This window comes from Sylvia atricapilla, chromosome 2 (assembly GCF_009819655.1).
Source record: "Sylvia atricapilla isolate bSylAtr1 chromosome 2, bSylAtr1.pri, whole genome shotgun sequence".
Lineage (NCBI taxonomy): Eukaryota > Metazoa > Chordata > Aves > Passeriformes > Sylviidae > Sylvia > Sylvia atricapilla.
In genome coordinates, this window is record NC_089141.1 from 108,382,740 (window position 1) to 108,402,654 (window position 19,915).

Below are 19,915 nucleotides of genomic sequence, written 5' to 3' on the forward strand. Positions count from 1 at the left end.
CAAATATACAGAGTTACGTAGAATGGAGTTTATGTTTGTAATAGTGAATAATACAATCTAAAGCTTGAGAATTATTCTGATTGAAGCCAAGGGAAATTAGAAAAGAAAAATCCGTGTTTTCCGGGTTTTTGTAAAAGTTTCAAATGTTCAGTAATTCTGCTTGATATGATAAAGAAGTCAGGAACTCTCTTTTTTTTTTTTTTTTCTGGCAACAAAACACAAAGGAAAAAAAAAGAAATAAAAAAGTATCAGTGCCTGATTTATCTCGAAAAGGACTGCACCAAGGTCTTGATTTGCTTGATGCAGACTGGAGGGCAACCTCTTCCTCCACTGTGCCCAAAGGATGCCCTAAGAGATCACTGAGCACAGCAGAGCCAACACATCCTGCAGCATCCTGTGCTGCACCAGAGCATTCCTGTGGGCTAAGGGAGGCAATCCTTGTCCTCTGGAGGCCCCAGCTGTTAAAGGCAATGTTATTTTCCATAGGAACATAACAATGCACTGGATCAAGCTGCTCAGGGAGGCTGTGGAATCTCCCTCTTTGGAGGTATTCTAGACCCCACTGGACAAAGCCTTGAGCAACATGACACAAATGCTGTGCTGGCCCTGCCCTGAGCAGGAGGTTGAAATACAGACATTGATGTCTCCTCCAACCTGGTTTCTATGGTGCTAAAAAATCTGCGATGTTGAGAAAAGCAAACAAAGAATCCTGTGGGCTCTGAGCTCAACTATAAAGCCACTAGGACAGTGGGTTTCATTACCCTTCAGCAATTTTATAGACTCTTTCACCTTAGTTTATCTCATAAGTGAAAAGGTGAAGTGACCATAAATACAGTGAAACATAAGAAAGAAAAAACAAACCAACTCCATCTAGCAAGACCAGTAAAACTCTCATCCTGCCAGGCAACTCACTCAATGCCATCATATGAGAGATCCATAAAGGCAAGCAGAGCCAATTAGGTATTGGATGTGAAATACAATTTTACTCTGTAATCCTGTCCAAATCTGTAACTAGTAAATGGAAAAATGCTCCAAAATTCTACTTTGATTATGCTAATTATTGCAATAAACATCTAGAGTGTGGAAACAGCATTATTTATAGTACTCCAACTTTCAACTTTTAGCTAACAGATTGCACAACAGTATATTCCATTCTTTTCTATTTATCCTGAGGGATTAATTAAAATTATAATAAATACCTGGCTACAGCTTCGCTGTAGACAAATCCAGCATCTGCTCTCTTCACAATTTCAAAACACAGGTCTGCTCCATCCATACTGCAGGTAAAAAGAGGCAAAAATGCTTAAAACTGGTAGCTACAATCAATTACATAAAAATGCTTAAAAAATCTATTTACTTCCCTTATATAAATTTTTACATAAAGTACTCTAGATACAAGCACAGTGCATTACTCACTTAAAACAGCATTTAATGAGTAATCTAACAGAAAAATGGTTAACCTGTGGCAAGCCATTTAAGTCCCTCAAGTCATGTAACAGTTCTCTTGAAGCATTACCAATACCAAACATTTACTTTATTGCTTAAACTGCTCATTTGACCAAGGTGTGCAAGAAAAGTCAATGCCCTGCAAAGAGGATACTCCAATTTAGCAATTGGCTCCTGATATTAGCTAAAGTGGGTTCTTACAAGCATTACAAATGCAACTCTATACTAACAATTGTAGTATATAAAAAAATGTTACTCAATTTGAATTTTAAATGAAGACCTGGAAAAATACTCTAGAAATACAGTAAAATCTTGCCAGTTGGCATTCTCCTCTGGATAATTAAGCAGCCAAGAGGAGATTTTACAGCTCATAGACACCTGAAAACACTGACAGCCCACATACTGTATCACCAACTCTGAAACTTGATACCTTTCTCCTCTTCTCCCTCATCTTTCTGATCATCTAACTTCCCATAATGAGCAGCATTACACTTCAGATGCAGATATATTCATAGATCTTAGTCTGAAATCAGGCTGCCATTTCTCTAAAATGGTGCTGCCCTCCTTTTCCCTCTCCTGAAAGGGACCTAAGGCAGATTGGCATCTAGAAATGTTCACAGCCTGATGAGGCAAGAAGAGAGTAAAAACAGTTAACAGAAACAATAAAAATCACGTAACTCATGTTTAATAAGGCACTTGCAAACATATTGAAGGTAACATGACATTTTCAGCCTTCACACCTTTTCTTTTTACCCTCCACAAAGAACCAAAAACCCAAAAGGCAGAATTTCCAGGGCATCTGCACAGCCAACATTCCCAGGGCTGTTTCAGTCAACTGTTCAGAATTATCAGCACCACTCCTGCTTTGTTACATACCTGCAATGCCAAACTTCTGCTTAGGGAGTCACAAGCCATGTGCAGAAGCTTTAATTGCCAAATAAATCTCAAAGGTTTCCCTCATGCAAAACACCCTATGATCTGGGTAGAGCACTGGCAACTATAAGAGGGACTGGTGACCAAAAGAAAAGCACACTGAAGAGTGAAAAGGACCCCACATTGCCAAACCACATCTGTTCTACACTGCATCAATATATATTCCTCTGTAGGTTTTTTCCCCCATCAGTTTTTCTGTCTCACATAACTCCCATCACCAGGTCTGCACACAGGGCTAAATATCACTTAGAGCATATCACAGACTCTGTACAGCAGCCATGGGCAGCTTCACTGAGAGCACTATAAACCTGGAATTCACTGTCTCATTGGAAAAAAATCCCTCATGTCAACCTCTCAACCCTTTCTCAAATGTAGGATACACAAAATAAAATGTCATTCTCATGAAGCAGCAGAACCCTTTAGAAGACTTATTTTCTGTACTTTATAACAAATCAGTGAAGTAAAGACCCAGAGGCACTCAAGCTTTTTAGCAGCATCAACAGTTTCTGAGACATGGAGGGACGAGTGTACTGTTTTTAAATTGATGTTTTTACATTAATTTTTTAACACCTTTTATACAAAGTGTTTATAACCAGGACAGTCTTTAATATGTATTTTTACCTCCCACTTATATATAACAGTATTTTTCATTGAAATTTTGCACCAGCTACTGCCAGTTTGAATTTCTTCTCAGCAAATATGTTTGGAAGTTTTACTCTATTAAGATGAACTCTGTTGGCCTGCCAAGCAATAGTATGAGTCAGGTATACTTTAATCTCTGACTTTAATTGACTATTTTTTCAAGACAAAATCTTTTTTTAAAGACTAGATTTTGATTCATCTGTAAAGAGGGCTTGTATATCTCCATGTAATACAATATATTCAATGTGTGATATTGAATTTTACCTGAAAATCATGAGACTTTTCTCTAGCTGAGGCTGAAAAAGAGTCAACCTCAGTTACAAGAAATCTCAGGAAATTCAGTGAACCAGCAGATTAAAAACTCAGCAATAGCTCGACCACTTACAAGATGACTTTGCAGAAACCGAAAGCCTTGTATGATATAAAAGCAATAAAGTTTTGGAATAATGATGGAATTAAAGTTTGGGAAGTTTCAAGGGTTTGCAACTACCAGCATAAGCATGTGAAAGCCACAAAAAAAAGAAAAAAAAGATAAGCTAAAATCCACTGAAGTAAACATACAAATATATTCATGCTGAAGACATAAGTGGATGATGAGAAAATTTTGGGAAAAATCAAAACACAGTCGTAACCTGAGAGAATTCCCCGACACCAGCAGAGGGAGCTCATGGAAGGGACATGAACCGACCAGGACTGATGTATTTTAAATATAAGTATTTATATATACACAATAGACGTGTATACAAATAATTGTGTATATAAATATATATATATATATATATATATATATGTCTTACAGAAATCAGCTCTGACACCAGCACTGACTGAAGAACAGAGCACACTGCATTAGAGATCTGTGTTCTCATATTGGAGTATGATAGCTTTGAATTTGCAAACTTAACAGGATGTGGCCTGCAATTTAATTTATTGATGAAGAATGAGAAAGCTTTAGAAACACTGCTTCATTTAGGGAACTGAATTATTACTTAATAAAAATTAGATCAAAAATTCAGAGCTGACATACTGCTCATAACTGAGTTTACTGAGTTTTGTACCACGCATGTTCAAGGCTTGTGCACGATGGCATTTTCCCCTTCACCCAGACAGTTTTTATATTTTTGCCATCTTCACTTACCTCAAATAAGTCAATTGGAACCGTGTTAAGTACTGCTTTTATGAATTTAAGATTTTTAACCTGAAGCATTTTTACATGCTAGCTATATTAAATGGCAAAGCTATATGAATACAACTATATTTATATATACATCCTAACAGCTAAATCCTAACAGATCAGTTATTCTAATGTCCCAAGATATAAATCTCTCTTAGAATGCACCAAGAAAAACAAACCCACCTATGTGCAGTGGTGAGACAATAGCCTGCATATGATCAGATACCAAGGTATTTGGAATGCACTCACTGCTCCTGTATCTGAGCTCTTCAGCACGGAAGTCCTCCCAGTCCACATATACTGAGGATAAACTGCAAATAATGTACTCATATGTCTAAAATCTAGTTTTCAGACCCTTAAAAATGAGTATTTGCTTTCTTTTAGAAATACTGTGAACAGCTCTGAGCCTTCTCAAAATATTCTCACTAATAAAAATCAATGATCATTAGGAAAAATTGTAATAAGCAATAGAATATTAAGTGACACTTGTATACCACAGAGAAAACAGTATTCTAAATAAAACCAGGAGGCTTATGGGAGACCTCATCAATCTCTACAAATGCCTGAAAGAGGTTGTAGCCAGGTCAGGGTCAGTTTGTTCTCTCAGGTAACAAAAGCAATCAGAAAAGTGAAATGGCATCAATTTGGGCTAGGGGAGTTTACATTGGATAGCAGTAAAAATTTCTTCCCTGAGAGGGTTGTGAAGCATAAGAACAGGATGCCCAGGTTAATCGTGTAGTCACCATCCCTGGGGTTATTTAAAAGATGTGTAGATGTGGAGTTTAGAGACACGTTTAGTGGTGGACTTGGCACTGCTGGGTTAATGGCTGGACTTGATGATCTTAAGAGGCCTTTTCCAACCTAAATGACCCCATGACTCTGTACAGCTGCCAGCAAATACCACCAAGAATGGGAAAGAAAATTGCAACTCTATTACACAGAGTAAAACTGGCCTTTTTCAGATGTAAGGTGTCTCCAGAGCCTCCAAGGTGATCACTCCTTCAGAGGAGAGTCCCTGTGGGGAGGCAGCTGGGATGTGTGTGAGGGAAATCATTTTACACAGGTAGATCCTCTCTCATTTGTAATGTTGTAGCATCTAAATACTTCTAAAGTAATATTTTCACCTTAGCAATAGGACCTTCTGGAATAGGGTCTGCTTCTTACTCTATACATGTACATCATCTATTATGACCACCTGCTTGAGTGCAATTTATTACAGCAGCACCACGCAGCCTAACTGGAATCTGAGATACAGGCCATTCTAGAGAGTGCTTGAGTTTGTGTATGAGTAAGGGGTTCAAAACAGAGCTCATTTTTTGGTGTTAAACCTCATTGCTACTGTTCATCAGTGCCTCTATGAACCGCAGTTTGATTTTTAAAATGTTTCTTTTCACATAAGCTTTCAAAATTGGGCACCAATTGTACATTTTCCTGAGTGGTTCAATCAGTTGTTACCAGTTATATGCTACATTTGCTTACTTCACTTGTACTTTTCCTGTATCAGTAGGTTTGGCAAGGTATTCTGGGTCCTCCTAGCAGCTGCCCCATTGCAGCTCACAGCCTATGAAACAATCCATCATTTATGTGCAAGTGATGGCACAAAGCTTTAGGTTTGGTTATTCCACGAATTTCATGTGTTGGACCTGCCTTGGTTTTCATGGAAAGCACCTGCCAGCCCACAAATCACTCATTCACAGCTGGGTTTATGTCTCCTCTGCAGATCTGTTGTTGTCTTCCCTTTTTTGGTCACTTTAGAGTAACTAGACCCTAATGAATTGTATTTTATTACTGCAGACAGAAATCTGCTGTGAATCAGTTGAGTTGGTTACAATAACATCATAATGAACAGAAAGCAGTATGGGGGAAAATTAATTACCTTCATGTACAGAGATGCTTTTCTGCTAACTCCAAGTTTGTTTTTGTGGCCACAGTTATAGAGTGCACCCCTAACTGCTCAGACCCAGACAATGCAGTCTCACTCCACACAAACACAGTCTGCTGCTGAATCACTTTACCAAATCCTCTCCATCACAACAACACATCCTGCCACAGCTCTTCCATTCCCTCCCACATTTCCAGCACAGGTGCTCCTACTGCCTCATTTTCTGTCTCTGCTATAAAAGACTGATGATTTTTGTGTACAAAGTAGACAAGGACATACATATGATAAACAACCATCATCCCTCAAATAATTTGGCTTTGTACTTCCTTCTTTCATGTGGCCTGAAGTCAGGTGCAGTATTTGTGTAGTAATTCTAATTGTTCAGACTTGCTTTTTATGTGTACAAACATAAATTATAACAGGGTTGTCATTAAAAAATAATTACTGCTTTTGTCTCCTATTTCTGAGCTATCAGCATGGTAAAAATAGAAGCGACCCCTTTTTTTTTCCATTTCAAAATCTTGTTAATTATCTGAGTATGACTACCTAAGGTGTACATAATTATTTCATAATAGGGTAATTAAAGCCCCTTGGTCTACGCTTTGGGATTTTCAAAATAAAAAGCAAAGCCAGTATTGAATCAAAATGTACAGAGAGGAAAGCACAGAACAATTATTTCACAAAACTTAAGTTTATAAACTCATCTAAAAAAATGCACAAGACTTGCAAACAACCATTTTCTGTTTTATCTAATGTTTTTGTTCTGGCTTTTCTACTACCTCAATGGTAAAACATGTGAAAACGTGGTATTTTTCATGTGGACATCCCAAATCAAATTCTTGGCTGCCGTGGGCAAGCCAGTTTTACCTAAGAAACTGGTATGATGTTACTCCAACATCAGGAGCTCCAATCCATCAGAAAATATAATGGAGGAAGATCAGAGATATTTAAGAGGTACAAACACATATGCCCAGACTGACTACAAATGAATATATATAGGGAGCATAAAAAGAAGAGCTGGTAGGCAGAGAGAAAGGAGATCAAATACAGAACATGCACAAAAGACCATTTCACATGTCTGGTTGTATCCTTCCCATTCAGCTAAAACCTAACTTAGGAAGAACTAGTAATTTTCTCTCAAAGAAATGATGTGGTAATTTTGGGGCTGCCTCTCTTCTTTGTTTCTTGATGTTAAATAAAAATACCTGTCCATTGCTGAAAAGTCTTATTTTGTTCCCTCTTACATTCAAACTTCCAAAACAAATCTTTTAGACAAAAGCCTCTTTTCATATATTGTGAACAAGTACATTGATTTACAAGAACACTTAAATACACCAATAACTTTACTTTCTTATCTGTAATAGAAAAGTAGTGCTAAAGAAGCAACAGTGTGGAAAATAATAAACAACTGGAACAAAACACCCTCAGCTACCCAAAGGTGATGTTTCCCAGCAGATTTTCAACTTGTCCTCTTACCCTGCAGCCATCAAAAAAATGATGCCTGTCTTTAGAAAGCCCTGGTGCTCAGCACTTAGACAGAGGGACAACTTTTATTTTTTATTTGGGACAACCTAGACTTGCCAGAAATAAGTATTTTCAAAGCTTTCAAGAGCTTTGAGCTACAAAAACCTACAGGCAAGAGCAGACATACTTTTGGGATTTTATTTAGCAAATAACAACACAGAAAGGTAGAGTCAAGGAGAGAAACTTACAACTCAAAGACCATATAAAGCATTCCATCTGAGCTGTATGTCTCCAACAGTTCAACAATGTGAGGATGCTTCAGCATGTGACAAATACTGGCTTCTCTCTTCAGATCTGTGGAAGACAAGAAGGTGGTTGCAGATTAGCTACATATTCAAGCTGTTTAGAACACAATGTTTGGAAAGATGTACACATTTGAAATTTCTAATAAATTCATTAATCTTTATAAAGAACACTGACAAGATGATATTTAAGTATGCTTAATTCAAATACATATATCTCAAAACTTAACAGATTCTTGAATTCACATATTAATAGAAGATCTCCTTGGTCATAGTCTGAAGAACTCTAGAGATGTAAATTCCCTTAATGTACAGTTGCAGATTACTGTGAGATTTTCACCCTGAATATTTCACAACACTGCAGAGTTACCTCCAAACGCAGAAGACATTCTTTCACCACACCACAGAACTATTAATAACTGGAGGTCTCTATTCTAAATCCTCTGCTCAAAGCAAGGTGAACTGGAGCAGATTGTGCTGGCCCATGCCCAGCTGAGCTCTGAACATGTCTGGGTGTAAAAACTCCACAACCGCCCAGAAAACCTACCCCAGTACCTGACTATCCTTGTAAGTAAAGAAATATTTTACTTATGTTTAAATTCTTTTGCAGTTTACTTCTTTAACAGTATTTCTTTTAAAATCACGTTATATGAAATGACACTGGCATAAATTTGAAATAGCATAAATTAGTTTGCATCTCTGCTCTAGAGAAGAGTGAATAAAGCAGGAAAAGTTACAACTAAAAGAAGAGCAGAAGAAACAACTCTGAAATCTCTCGAAGCTTGAGAGATTTTGTTTTAAACAACTCTCTTTCTGATTACAAATCAATCCTTCTGCAGATAAAGAAATGCAAAAAACCAAACCACACTGAATTGATTTTCTTTCTTCTTTATTGAAACTACTTGGTATTTTTGTTACTTAATCATCCTTAAGCTTTTTTCTTTTTAACTTATCTACTTGTATTCTAGAAAGAATAGCAGAATCTTGAATGAATAGCTTTGATGATAATTTGATAAGTGAGGAAAATATCAGCCTGAATTCTGAAGCAGACATATTAGTTTTCTATTCTCTTTCCATACAATTGGTCATTGACCAAGAAGGACTCACATATGCATTTATGGAGAAATAAAAATATGATTTCTTGGTTTGAGAATATTCACCATATCATTGTCTACAAGAGAAAGAAATTTAAAATGCACTATTTTCACATGTGCCCTCTTACATTCTTAATGTGAATCAATTATACTGAAAAATGCAAGCAGGAAGATGAACATTCTTTTATGTGAAGCATTTAACTCAGATTTATGCTAGACTCTGGATCTTTCAGCCACCTATAAATTCAAATGAAAAGCTGAGAGTCTGGAAATGACTGAATTTCAATCCAAGAAAAATGTTCAGATTCATGAAGTGCAAATTTCTGTTACCAGAACTTTCATACTACACCTGCATTACGTGTCCCCTCCCTCCCAACCTTGCAAATACAATCTAAAAGCGAAATGACAGGGCAATCCCTTAGAAACCATCATGTAATGGCATCTTAGGAAGTGCAAGCAGAACAGCAAACAGAAGTATCATGCAGTGATACAGATGAAATTTTGATAAAGAAATTATGCAAAATTCGGCCTTTATTTGTCCATCTATTTATGTAGATGACATCCTACAACCTAAGAAGACAGCAGTATGTCTTTAACTATGGAAAATACTCACATTATCAGTTCTTACACCACCAAAATGCAGAATAACTACCAAAGCCACACTGTAACTTTCCCTTCCATCATAACAGGCAATGATTTGACACTAAATGGTTCTCACCCCTTTTCTAGGCAGAGAGGTTCACTCAAGAACACATCCAGTCCTTCCTAAACAGGATCAGAGATGAGCACTGAGGAGCAGTGTAAGAGAACGAAAAACTGTGATTCTGTGAATGACTATGATCTTCAGAAAACAGGCTGCTTTTACTTTGTCTCTTGCTTTACAACAACTTTAACACCTCCACACTTCACGGTGGTATCCCATACCTAGTTCAGATGGAAAGCCAAGTGAAAATATCCTATAGGAAATTACTGGAAAGTTTCCTTTATTTACAGACAAAAACTTTGTTCAAAATAGTTTATTTTGGCTGCTCCTTTTATTAATATTTTGTATTATTTCCCTTTATTTTGAAGAAATTAGAACTGAAAGGAAGAAAGTATATGCTGCCATTTCCCTCGTTCCTTTGTGTAACATTAAATGAGTGCAACAATTGCTCACAGACTGAGCACCAGCACAAGAGGAAGGAGAAACAAAGTGGAAAATAAAATCTCCAAACAGGAAAACAAATGAACAGAAGTTACAGAACAAGGCTTTTTATGACTAAGGGATCTTGGGGCTAAGAGCAGAACAAAGTCCTATTTTAAACACAGCAGGGACTTGTTCTACAGTAGGCCTATTAAGAAAAAGAAAACGAGGTATAAAGAGACAGACAAGTACATACCACACTGATTCAACAAAGCCACAGGGCAGGAAAGAGATGATGGATTCTGAAGTACATTTGGACCGTGACCCAAAGGTCAAAATAAGTCATGTTTAAGACCAGTAAAAAGGAAAGGGGAGGAGGAGAAAAGGCAGAGATGACACATACGTTTCACTGTTTTCACTTCAAAAATGACATCAGCATCTACTCAATCCTTTATCAGATGCTTTTCCCAGACTGAATTAAATTTTACCTCAGCAGGTTCAAGAGGTAAGTAGAATCACAAGTACCCACAGACACGGTTCCAGTTCTGAATGCAACACAAACCCAAGCAGATGTTTGGTTGCACCAGATGGTTGAGGATTTCCTAAGAAAAATCCCATTATTATCTTGTGAGCCACAATATTATCTGTGGCATCATTCTGAATACAACATTGCATGAACTATTTGCTACCTCCTGTCAAGTTTCCCAAACCTCTGCTGAGTATTTGAGCCATGATGTGTAGTAATAAAAGTCCCAGACACACATCCCATATTCGTATTAGCCTTTCATATTCCAGACACCTACAAAAGATTCAGGACAACTCTAGAATCTGCCAATGGAGTAAGCTGGCTTTTAGCAGCAAGAGGTGATGTGTCATTTAATAATGGTCATGTGTCCCGTATTTCCAGCAGTCTCCTTCACTAGTAAACAAAATTTAGCTGAAAGAACACACCCTCAGGCAAGACAAGGTCTTGGAATCTAAACCAAACTGTCATCTTTTACTGGCTAGACTATTTAACTTCATTTGAATTATTTCTGAACCCTTCATCTATTCATTTTTCTCTTCTTGATATGGCTGAAGAAATTACTTTCTGGTTCATTCTTTAGGCCTTCCCTGTCAGCATTTTTTTCAAAATTAAACATAATTGACAAGAGCGATAATAAATAGGACTGCAAGTTTTAAAAGCACAAGCTTTAGAAATTTCTCTGCCAGCTGCATGAAAGGTATTGCCACACAACCAGGAATAGGGAAAAAGACCTGGTGTTCCATTCATCTTGTTCAGGCTCATACTTTACATCATCATTTAAAAAGCACTTTCAAGCTATCCTTTTACACAACTGTTACCAATAAATGTTTCAGAATTTCAGCCTGTTTACAAAACTTTGAGGTTTTTTTTAGTAACTGGAGACATGTTGAAGTTTCCATTTTAGACCTAGCTAAGTTATTTAGAGAGGCACTGAAGTTGTTCAAATGTCAGGAAAGTTCAGACTTCCGTAGCGAAGTAGAAAAGTCCAAAGATGGAAAAGGGAATTTCCAACCATAATCACCACACAGAGAAAAAGCAGCCTCATGTGTGGATAGTGACACTGAAAGTAAATTGCTGGAAGCACTAAAAAAGATAACTCTTCTACATAACTGCACAGAAAGCTAAATCAGTCTTTGATGGAAAACATAAAACATGAGCATCACTTAAAATTCCCACGGGAATTAACAACCTAATATCCTACACATCTCTGACAGTTCTGGCAAACACCTAATTTCCTTTCAAGATCTGATACCCAAGGTTTTAAAACATCTCAAATATACTGAACATACTTTCAAAGTATGTTCATGGAAGAATTAGATTATCTCTAGCAGCCTACATAACAGCACCATTTCCCATTTCATTATTTTAAAAGTGACATGCACAGACTGTAGCAGCCCCATCTTTTGGGACAGACAGCTCCAAGTTTCTTAGCAAGAAGGAAGGTACATGTCATTTTTACACATACACCATTCTGATTTTCTAGGTTCAGTCCCCTAAAGGATTAGTTTTCCAGCCACAGTTTGGGTATGACAGTATTTTGAAAGGAAGTCTCTGCACTGGTAAGCTTCTTGCTTAAATGCTATATTTTATATTTCTATACATTTTGTACAGCAAGACATGACTAAGTATAATTTTAACAGATGTGGCAGTACTAAGTTTTAAAGGGAAATCAAGATGCTTTGTTCACTTGGTTATGTCATTCTCACCAACCATCCTTTGGTGAACATCGTGGAGAAACTCCTGACCACCCAAATGAAAATTTTTCAAGAAATAGCTAAACTGGATTGTGTGCCTTGGGAATGTGCCTGATGCACCACCTGAGGCATGGACAAGGGAGACACTGAGATCCCAACCACACTGAGATCCCAGCTGTTTCACCCTACACACACACACACACACTGGGTTTTGTCCTGTGGACTATTAGCCTTTGCCAGATGTTAAACTCCCACTCAGGCTCCTTCTCAGCCAGGCAAGGGTAGAAAATACAAGTAACAAGAACAAAAAAACCTCACGGGTTGAGATAAAGACAAGGAGATTGTTTATCAGCTACTGTTTTCAGCCAAACTGCCTTGACGAAATTAACTTATTTTTGCCAATTAAAACAAGTACTTACTGATTAGGGTAGAAGCAATCAAGATAAACATGAAACCAAGAGATTTCCTCCCTCCTTTCCTGGGCTTAGCTCCACTGCAGCCCCCAGCTGTGAGGGGTGCAGGCGTGGGGGCCATGCTCAGCACACTGCAGGGTCCTCCATCTGCTCTGCCATGGTGAATCCCTCCTTTCCTGACCTTGCTGTTCCCTCTTTTTACTCCCTACACTTTGCTCCAGGGTTTCCTACCCCTCCTGAAATGTATCCTCACAGAAGCACCATGCACAAGGCTGTCTGGGAACCCACAGCCTTGAGCATCTTCCACAAAAGCTGTCTCTCTGCACCCTCCCATTATCAAAAACATTTCATCACTTAGACTTAATCCAGATCTAATTCCCTTTCTGCTGTAGACACTACACACCTCTGCCTCAAATTATCCTGTAACAGCCCCATGGAGCATCCTGCACAACACCAAATTCCAGTTTAACCAATCACACCGTACCTGAGGTCACAATTCCAGAACCAGGTGAACTTCCAGGGAAAGACTGACAAAAAAAATTTCCCTATCTCCTCTCTTAGCCCATTCTTGGCGCTCTGTGCAAATTACTTCTAGGCTTGATTACTCTAATAATACATCAGGGAAGTCATAAAAGCTCTCAGTGCAGCCAACACACTGCAACAGGAATGAGCAGCTGGAGGTGGGAACATCCTGTATTGACACTGGCAGTAAAACTCCTGTAACTACAGAACCACAGCAATGCTTCTGCCCCAAAGATTTGTTCTTTTTAAATATTTTTTTTTCTCTTCCACGAGAGAGTATTCCCATTTCCCTTAATTAAAGCAGCACTTCCTATCTTCCTGGGCTATGTGAGCGACTCCTCATCACACAGATACATCCCACCAGTTAATGACTCGTTGCCTCAACAGGCACTGAAAGCTTTTCCTGCCTCTCCTCCCACACACTTTGGGGTGGCTGAGGCTCCAGGGTAGCCAAGCTGATTTAACTGCTGGCTGTTTCCCCCTTCATCCCACACACATTCCTGCCCTCTGTTCCAGCAGCCTGCAGCTTGTCACACCACACACCAAAACCATTTCAGCGCTAACTCGGTTAAGAAAAATAAAGATTTATTTTTGTCTCCAGTGGCTCGCTGTTTTACAGTTTCAGCCCTGGAAATGGCTCATGAGCAACCTCAGTTACAGAACTTGACTTAAAAGAAAGAAAAGGAATACGGAAGGAGAAAGAAAGCAAAGCTGGGAAAAGCAGCCTTTAAAGCTGCTTAGGATGCTGCAAAACACAAGTGAAAGACACTTTCCCTGAAAGTGTCCCCACTGTCACCAATCTTTACTGCACAACCCATCTGTACCTTAGCAAACACGTCCAGAACATACACCAAAAAGAAACAAATCCATGTAGCTGTAAGTGGCTCTTGATAAAAATGCCATGAAAAAAACTGTGGAAATCTTCATTTTGTGGAATTAGACTTTGTAGATGTCCGCTAAATTCTGAGTAACTTTCACTTGCTACTCTATTCTTTCTCTGTTTGGACATAAATACAAACACGTTAATGGCATTTTAGCTGGAGCTGTGTGTCTTGGGAGACTTAAAAGGCAATTTTCCTTCCTCAATTTATACACTGTCAGCTATGATGAACATGAAACTGGGTGTAAAAAAATTCCACTTTTCTCTCAACTTCTGATACATCCAGCAGACTTGTCCAGAGTCAAGTATTTCACAGACAGTGTAAGTTCTTTTGCATGATTGTGTCCATGAAAACAACTTTCTCTCCTTTTATTCTCTTTCTCATTTTTACTGACATGCAAATAAGCAATGCTTCATAAATAAGATGATGTATTTTAGGAAATGAATCAACTTGAACTAACAAAATGTTTAAGAATGCCCAGAAGAGTATTTAACAGCTGCCTACTGCAGATAATCTAAACCCACTTGATTTAATTAAATGGTTTATTCTTAGCAACTTTTTACAAAGCACCCACCACGCTGAAAAAAAACCCTTAGTATTTTTCAAGGAAGAACAAAGATTAGATCTCTCATCTAAGACTTCCTACATTCTGTGTCCTCTTGGTTAATACTCAAGCAGGTTCAGAGGTAGGGGAAAAGGGAAAGAGGAACCATAAGAACATGAAAGCCATACTTTCTGGATTATTATTGTTTTTAATTAATTATATGCATAATCTGTCTTTTTGCTGCAGCAAAGTAGCAGTTTTTGAAGCGCTTCACAAATTTAAGAAAGAATATTATAATCAGAAGCAGGATTACAAACTTCATAAATTAATTTAAAAAGAAGTAAGGAGAGTTCTCTCTGTCATAAGGTTGGCCTTCCAAATAGAAATGGAATTGTTGCTGAAGACGTTTTGCAACCTGTGCTGTAAAATCTGAAACACTTCCAATGTTTCACTATTTTCAATAATTAATGAAAGGAAATTGAAAATAGTCATTGACTCTCAAGTTGTGATCAATCAAGTTATGAAAGTGGGTTCACTACTTACAACCACATTTATTAAACCCCACGTCCCCACCTGTTTCCCAGCACTGTGTAACAACCTGAAACCCAACACCCTCCCAAGTACCATAGACCACAGGTTTTTACACTGCAAACCACAATTTTAAACACTCTGTGATACGAGTTCCTTAAAAGAAGGAAGTGCAGCTGCAGATCTGTCAAGAGTATGCCATGAAATTTCTTCTGAAAACAAACAAAAATAAAACAGAGAAACAATTGGCCATAAGGTGTGTATTTGATAAAAGAATTCTACACGCTGGCTGGAGCACTGAACTGGCAAAATTCTCAGCTGTATGGTCACAGTGGACTTTACTGAAATAATCTGGAAGGCTGTGATTTCATTAAATTACACTGACCATGCTTTCTTGTAATGAAAACTAACACTTTAAAGTAGCAGCCACATTAAATGCAGCAATTTAATGTTCCCCCTTGTCAGCTCCTTCTCCTCTCCTCTACCATCTTTCCCTTCATGCTGGTGCAATGCCAGTGCAACTGCACCAATTAACATGATCAAGGAATTGATCCACCTCAATTGCAAACAATCCTTTTCCTTCTCCCCTTGGAGTTCCCTGATGGAGCTGCTGTTCCACCAGACTGGTTCTGGTGAGCCCTGGGAACCTGCACAAACACCTCCGAGCACTGATAGCCTGGCAATAGAAACAAATGGCCAGATTACAGCAAGCAGAAAACATTTGACAATATGTCAAATCTCAATTGCTGTCCTTCTCCTAAAGGGTAAAGAAGCCAGAAAACCAGATTTCACAAAATTATCACAAAATGCTAACTTGCCTTAGTTATATGTTCTAACTGCGCCTCAGATTAAAAGTGAGACGTGAACCTGTAAGTCAGGTGATGTTTCTTTTCTCCCTCTGTAGAGTCCTGTTTGTGCAGCTCCACGTGGACACATGTCCCTGCAGATTTCTCACTAGGTGGCAACGCAGCTCTGGCTTTGATGTGTGTGGAGTCAGCAGCTGAACACAAACGGAGCCTGCACCGGCTCAGCTGCAGAGGGCTTTGGTTTGGCCACTTCTACAGTTCTATACCCCCTGACTAACACCGAGCACAGTAAGAACAAAGAAAAGATGCCACTCTAAAATAATTAGAGTATATCCAATGCTAAGCACCTTTTTATCCAGGTTCTGTGCAAGACCAGTCTCTGCTCTACTTCTAACCAGAGCCCTCCGGGGCTGATGGCCACACACCAGTATCCTATTATATGGAGAGACACACATTGAGAGTTGCTTAACACAATTAGGACACATTTAATTAGCTCTCATAAACCAGAAGTTCTTCATTTAATCCACAAACTATAACACAGTCTCTGTTTATTGCTATAAGGTCCAGCAAAAAGCTTTAGAAAGCTAAAATCTGCAAGTAGTTCAGTTCAAATCACTGGATTTTCTCCTTTTTAAAAGGTTCATCACCCAGAGTGAAGCTCTTTGTTTCATTTTTTTGTACCTTTGCTCGTTTCTGGAGGGTTCTTTTTGCTGCAGGTGTGTGTCTATGTATGTGTGTGCTCAGGGTTTCTCTCCAGCCTTTGGCCATGGCAACGCAGGAAATGTATTATCTCAGAATGTGCTAAAAGCATTATTACCAATGTTATGCTTAGATTGGCACAACATTTTTACACCAAACATCGACATCTTTTGGCCAGAATTCACTTAGGCTGATGAGGTTAACTAAAGGTTATAGACATTGAAGTCCTTTAAGTGAGTTTTTAGTACTCATGTACTAAAATATAATGACATAAAATCAAGTAAGTGCCCTTGGAGGCAATGGAACATTATCAAGAAGAGGATGTTAGCTGATCCTGAAAAATTAAGTGATTTCGCTTGCTGATCATTCTTACATTAGAAGGTTTTGGGGCTGTCTTTGTCTGAAGTGTCCTTTCTTCTCTGACTTAGCCTTTACCTAAATGTAATGACAGGCAAATTTACTTTTTGATATCAAAAAAGAATCTTAGTTTTACAGGAAAAACTCTGGTATTTTAAAGACACAAAGGAAATCTCTTCCTAACATATTCAGCTAGTCTAGACAAGCTGTCTGTAACTCCTACTCGAGGAAGGGTTAAATAATCCATTTCTACACTGCTTCTGCTGCTGAAAACTAACACTGAGGAACAGCCCAAAGGCACTTAAATAGGGAACTGACTGCCTAAGATGCTTCTCATACAGACAAAATGGACTTGTTTGCTTTGATCAAAGTTTCTTTGGTCTTGAACTGCTGGGCTCCACACAGCCAATACAAAACCAGTTAATTGCACACTAATGCTAGAAAGAAAATCATCTACTTTGCCCAAGTCTAGACAACACCAAGCAACCCCAGCACCTAGAAATGACTCCAACTCCACAGAGCTCAGTGACTGACTGTGTTTTAGTTGGCAAACAGCTCAGGTCAATTTAGTTTTTCTCAGGTAGAATAGTACAAGCTGCAGTAAATGCTGCTGTAAGGGACAGCTGAATTCTCCAAGTCCCTGCACAGCACATGAAACTCAGCACAAACAGCACCTACAGTGCACCCTGGGTAATAGACAAATACCCAGCAAATGTACGAATGATGCCAATTCTGTTCTACTTGGAAATCGTGTAGTGGATTGATGTCTGAACACTGGAGAACAACTACCTCTGCAAAACTTGTTTTCTGGTGCAGTGACAGAACAATGTCAGGAACCAGAACATTCTTCTCAAGCAGTAATAATCCAGGACGTAAGAAAATTTCATTTTGGTTTGTTCCACTTCTGCACATGCTTCTCTTCACAGTCATTACCAAAAGTCATAGAATATTTTTTTTTTGTTAACTGACACGTTATAAAGCAAGTTTTGTAAAACTGGCGTGTGTGTCTTAGTTCAGTCATTAAAAAAATTCACTACAGAATGAACTTTTAAGCAGCACTTTCAAGATTCCATACCAACAAGCCAACAAAGTTTTACCTAGACTTGCTGCTACTTATCAAATACCCATAAAATACTTCTCCATGCCAAGTCTGCGATGCTTTTCAGAAGCACGTTGTCCCTTTTCTGCTTGTGCAGTTGCAATATTCCTCCAAGCCTCTAAAACCAAGGCTCTTAAAACACTCCCCCCCTCCTTTCATTCCACAGAAATCAGATGTTAATGGTGTAAGCATTGCAACTGAGCTCAAATCTGCTTCTAGCAACACTGAGGTCACAGCACAAGGAATAATAAGGTTTTAACTTGCCTGACTTGTCTCTGATTTTACAATAGGCTGAAAATACCACAAATACCAAAAATACCACAAACTGTCACTTATGCTTTCCTCTGTGAAACAGATTAAGCTGACAGAGGTAACATATCCCCATAAAGAACCAATCCAGTGACAATTTTGCCTATTAATTGAGTCCTGGCACAATTACAGGTCATCAGAGAAATATTTTCTTTCATAATGTTCACACACTTCTCATGTTATTTAAAGGACAATTTCTCTTCACCAATACAGACAGGAAGAGTTTTCTTCTTTAATCTCACCCAAGCATTAAGCAAATTAATATTTCATTTCCCTTCCTTATTATCGGGTGACAAGCAAAAAAACCCCCTTAAATTCATACTTAGGGAAAGTTTGAGTTAGAAACAGTTCAATCAGCTAAAAAATCTGTGAACTTGGAAATTGTATCAAAATAGGAGACTAGACTTGCTAACAGTAACCTGCACAGCTTTTTATCTTACTTTTGAGAGAGTTTCCCACTGCCTCTGAACTTTCATGTGATGCCAACAGCAAGAATCACATTATAATACACAACCATTTCCTTCATTGTCACAGGGTATTTGGAGGGACTGACACGGATGTATAAAGTCTTGTAGCAGCCAGCTGGGAACAATGGATTGCTCCTCCTGCTAGACACAGCAAAGATTGTTTAAGCACTTGCATATAGTACGTTAGCTCTTTCACATTGAATGCGCCTTTCTCAGGTGCTAAAAGGTTTGACTCAAATTTGTACAAATTTCTTTCACAGGTGTCCAAATCTGAAATGATGATCCACTAGACTAAGAACAAACCTTTATAAATTCTGCCATTTTTCTTGCTCTAAAGCGCAAGAGCAAGAATAAGCTTGCATACATTTAAAATTATCGAAACAAATATCCACAACTATATTTAAGAAGTCCACAGAAGTAAAGTAACTTTTAATAATCTGCATCTTCTCTGCAAAAAAAGCCTCACAAGAGCACTGTAAGAAACTGTTAGCAGAGTTCTTCTGTGAAAAGAAACCCACATTTCCTTTCCTCACAAGTTAAATGCCTGTTAAGGATCAAGACTATCAGTGCAGGATAGGATACATGGAAATGTAAAACATGACACATCAGTCATCTGAGTTAAAGAGGGCCCTGATCCTTTCCTCAGATTTCTTAGAACACCTTTCTTGTCTGCACAACAAAAATTAAAACTATCTCTTAACATGACAACACATGACTCAGGCTGAAAGCAGCCTTGTCCAGATTCTGAAAATAATCTGAAGCACAGAGTTGCACAAGGTGATCTCCCCACCCTTTCTTGAAGGAAGAAGCATTTCTGAGCCCAATCTCTCTCCCCTCACAAACTTCTTTTGGTGAAGCAACCTGTCCAGTGTGTTTCAGGCTGCACAACCTGTTCTTACTTTTCCAGAATGCTGCAGCATGGAGATGAGAAACCAAGGCAGGGAGGGGTGCAACACTCCACTCCAGAAAGGAGATGAATTATGCACCTGCGACTTTGACATAAAAACTCAAAT

At 38.4% G+C, this 19,915-nt stretch overlaps 1 protein-coding gene across 8 annotated transcripts in view; it reads right to left on the bottom strand.

Moving 5' to 3' along the window:
- Nucleotides 1–19,915, bottom strand: part of CASK (calcium/calmodulin dependent serine protein kinase) — a 189,058-nt gene that overhangs the window by 100,672 nt on the left and 68,471 nt on the right. For all 8 annotated transcript variants that reach the window (XM_066314066.1, XM_066314063.1, XM_066314070.1 and 5 more), the window contains exons 3-4: nucleotides 7,787–7,892; nucleotides 1,200–1,277 (exon numbers count right to left, since the gene is read on the bottom strand). In XM_066314066.1, the coding sequence (XP_066170163.1) occupies nucleotides 1,200–1,277; nucleotides 7,787–7,892 (184 nt within the window). The remainder of the gene's footprint in view (nucleotides 1–1,199; nucleotides 1,278–7,786; nucleotides 7,893–19,915) is intronic.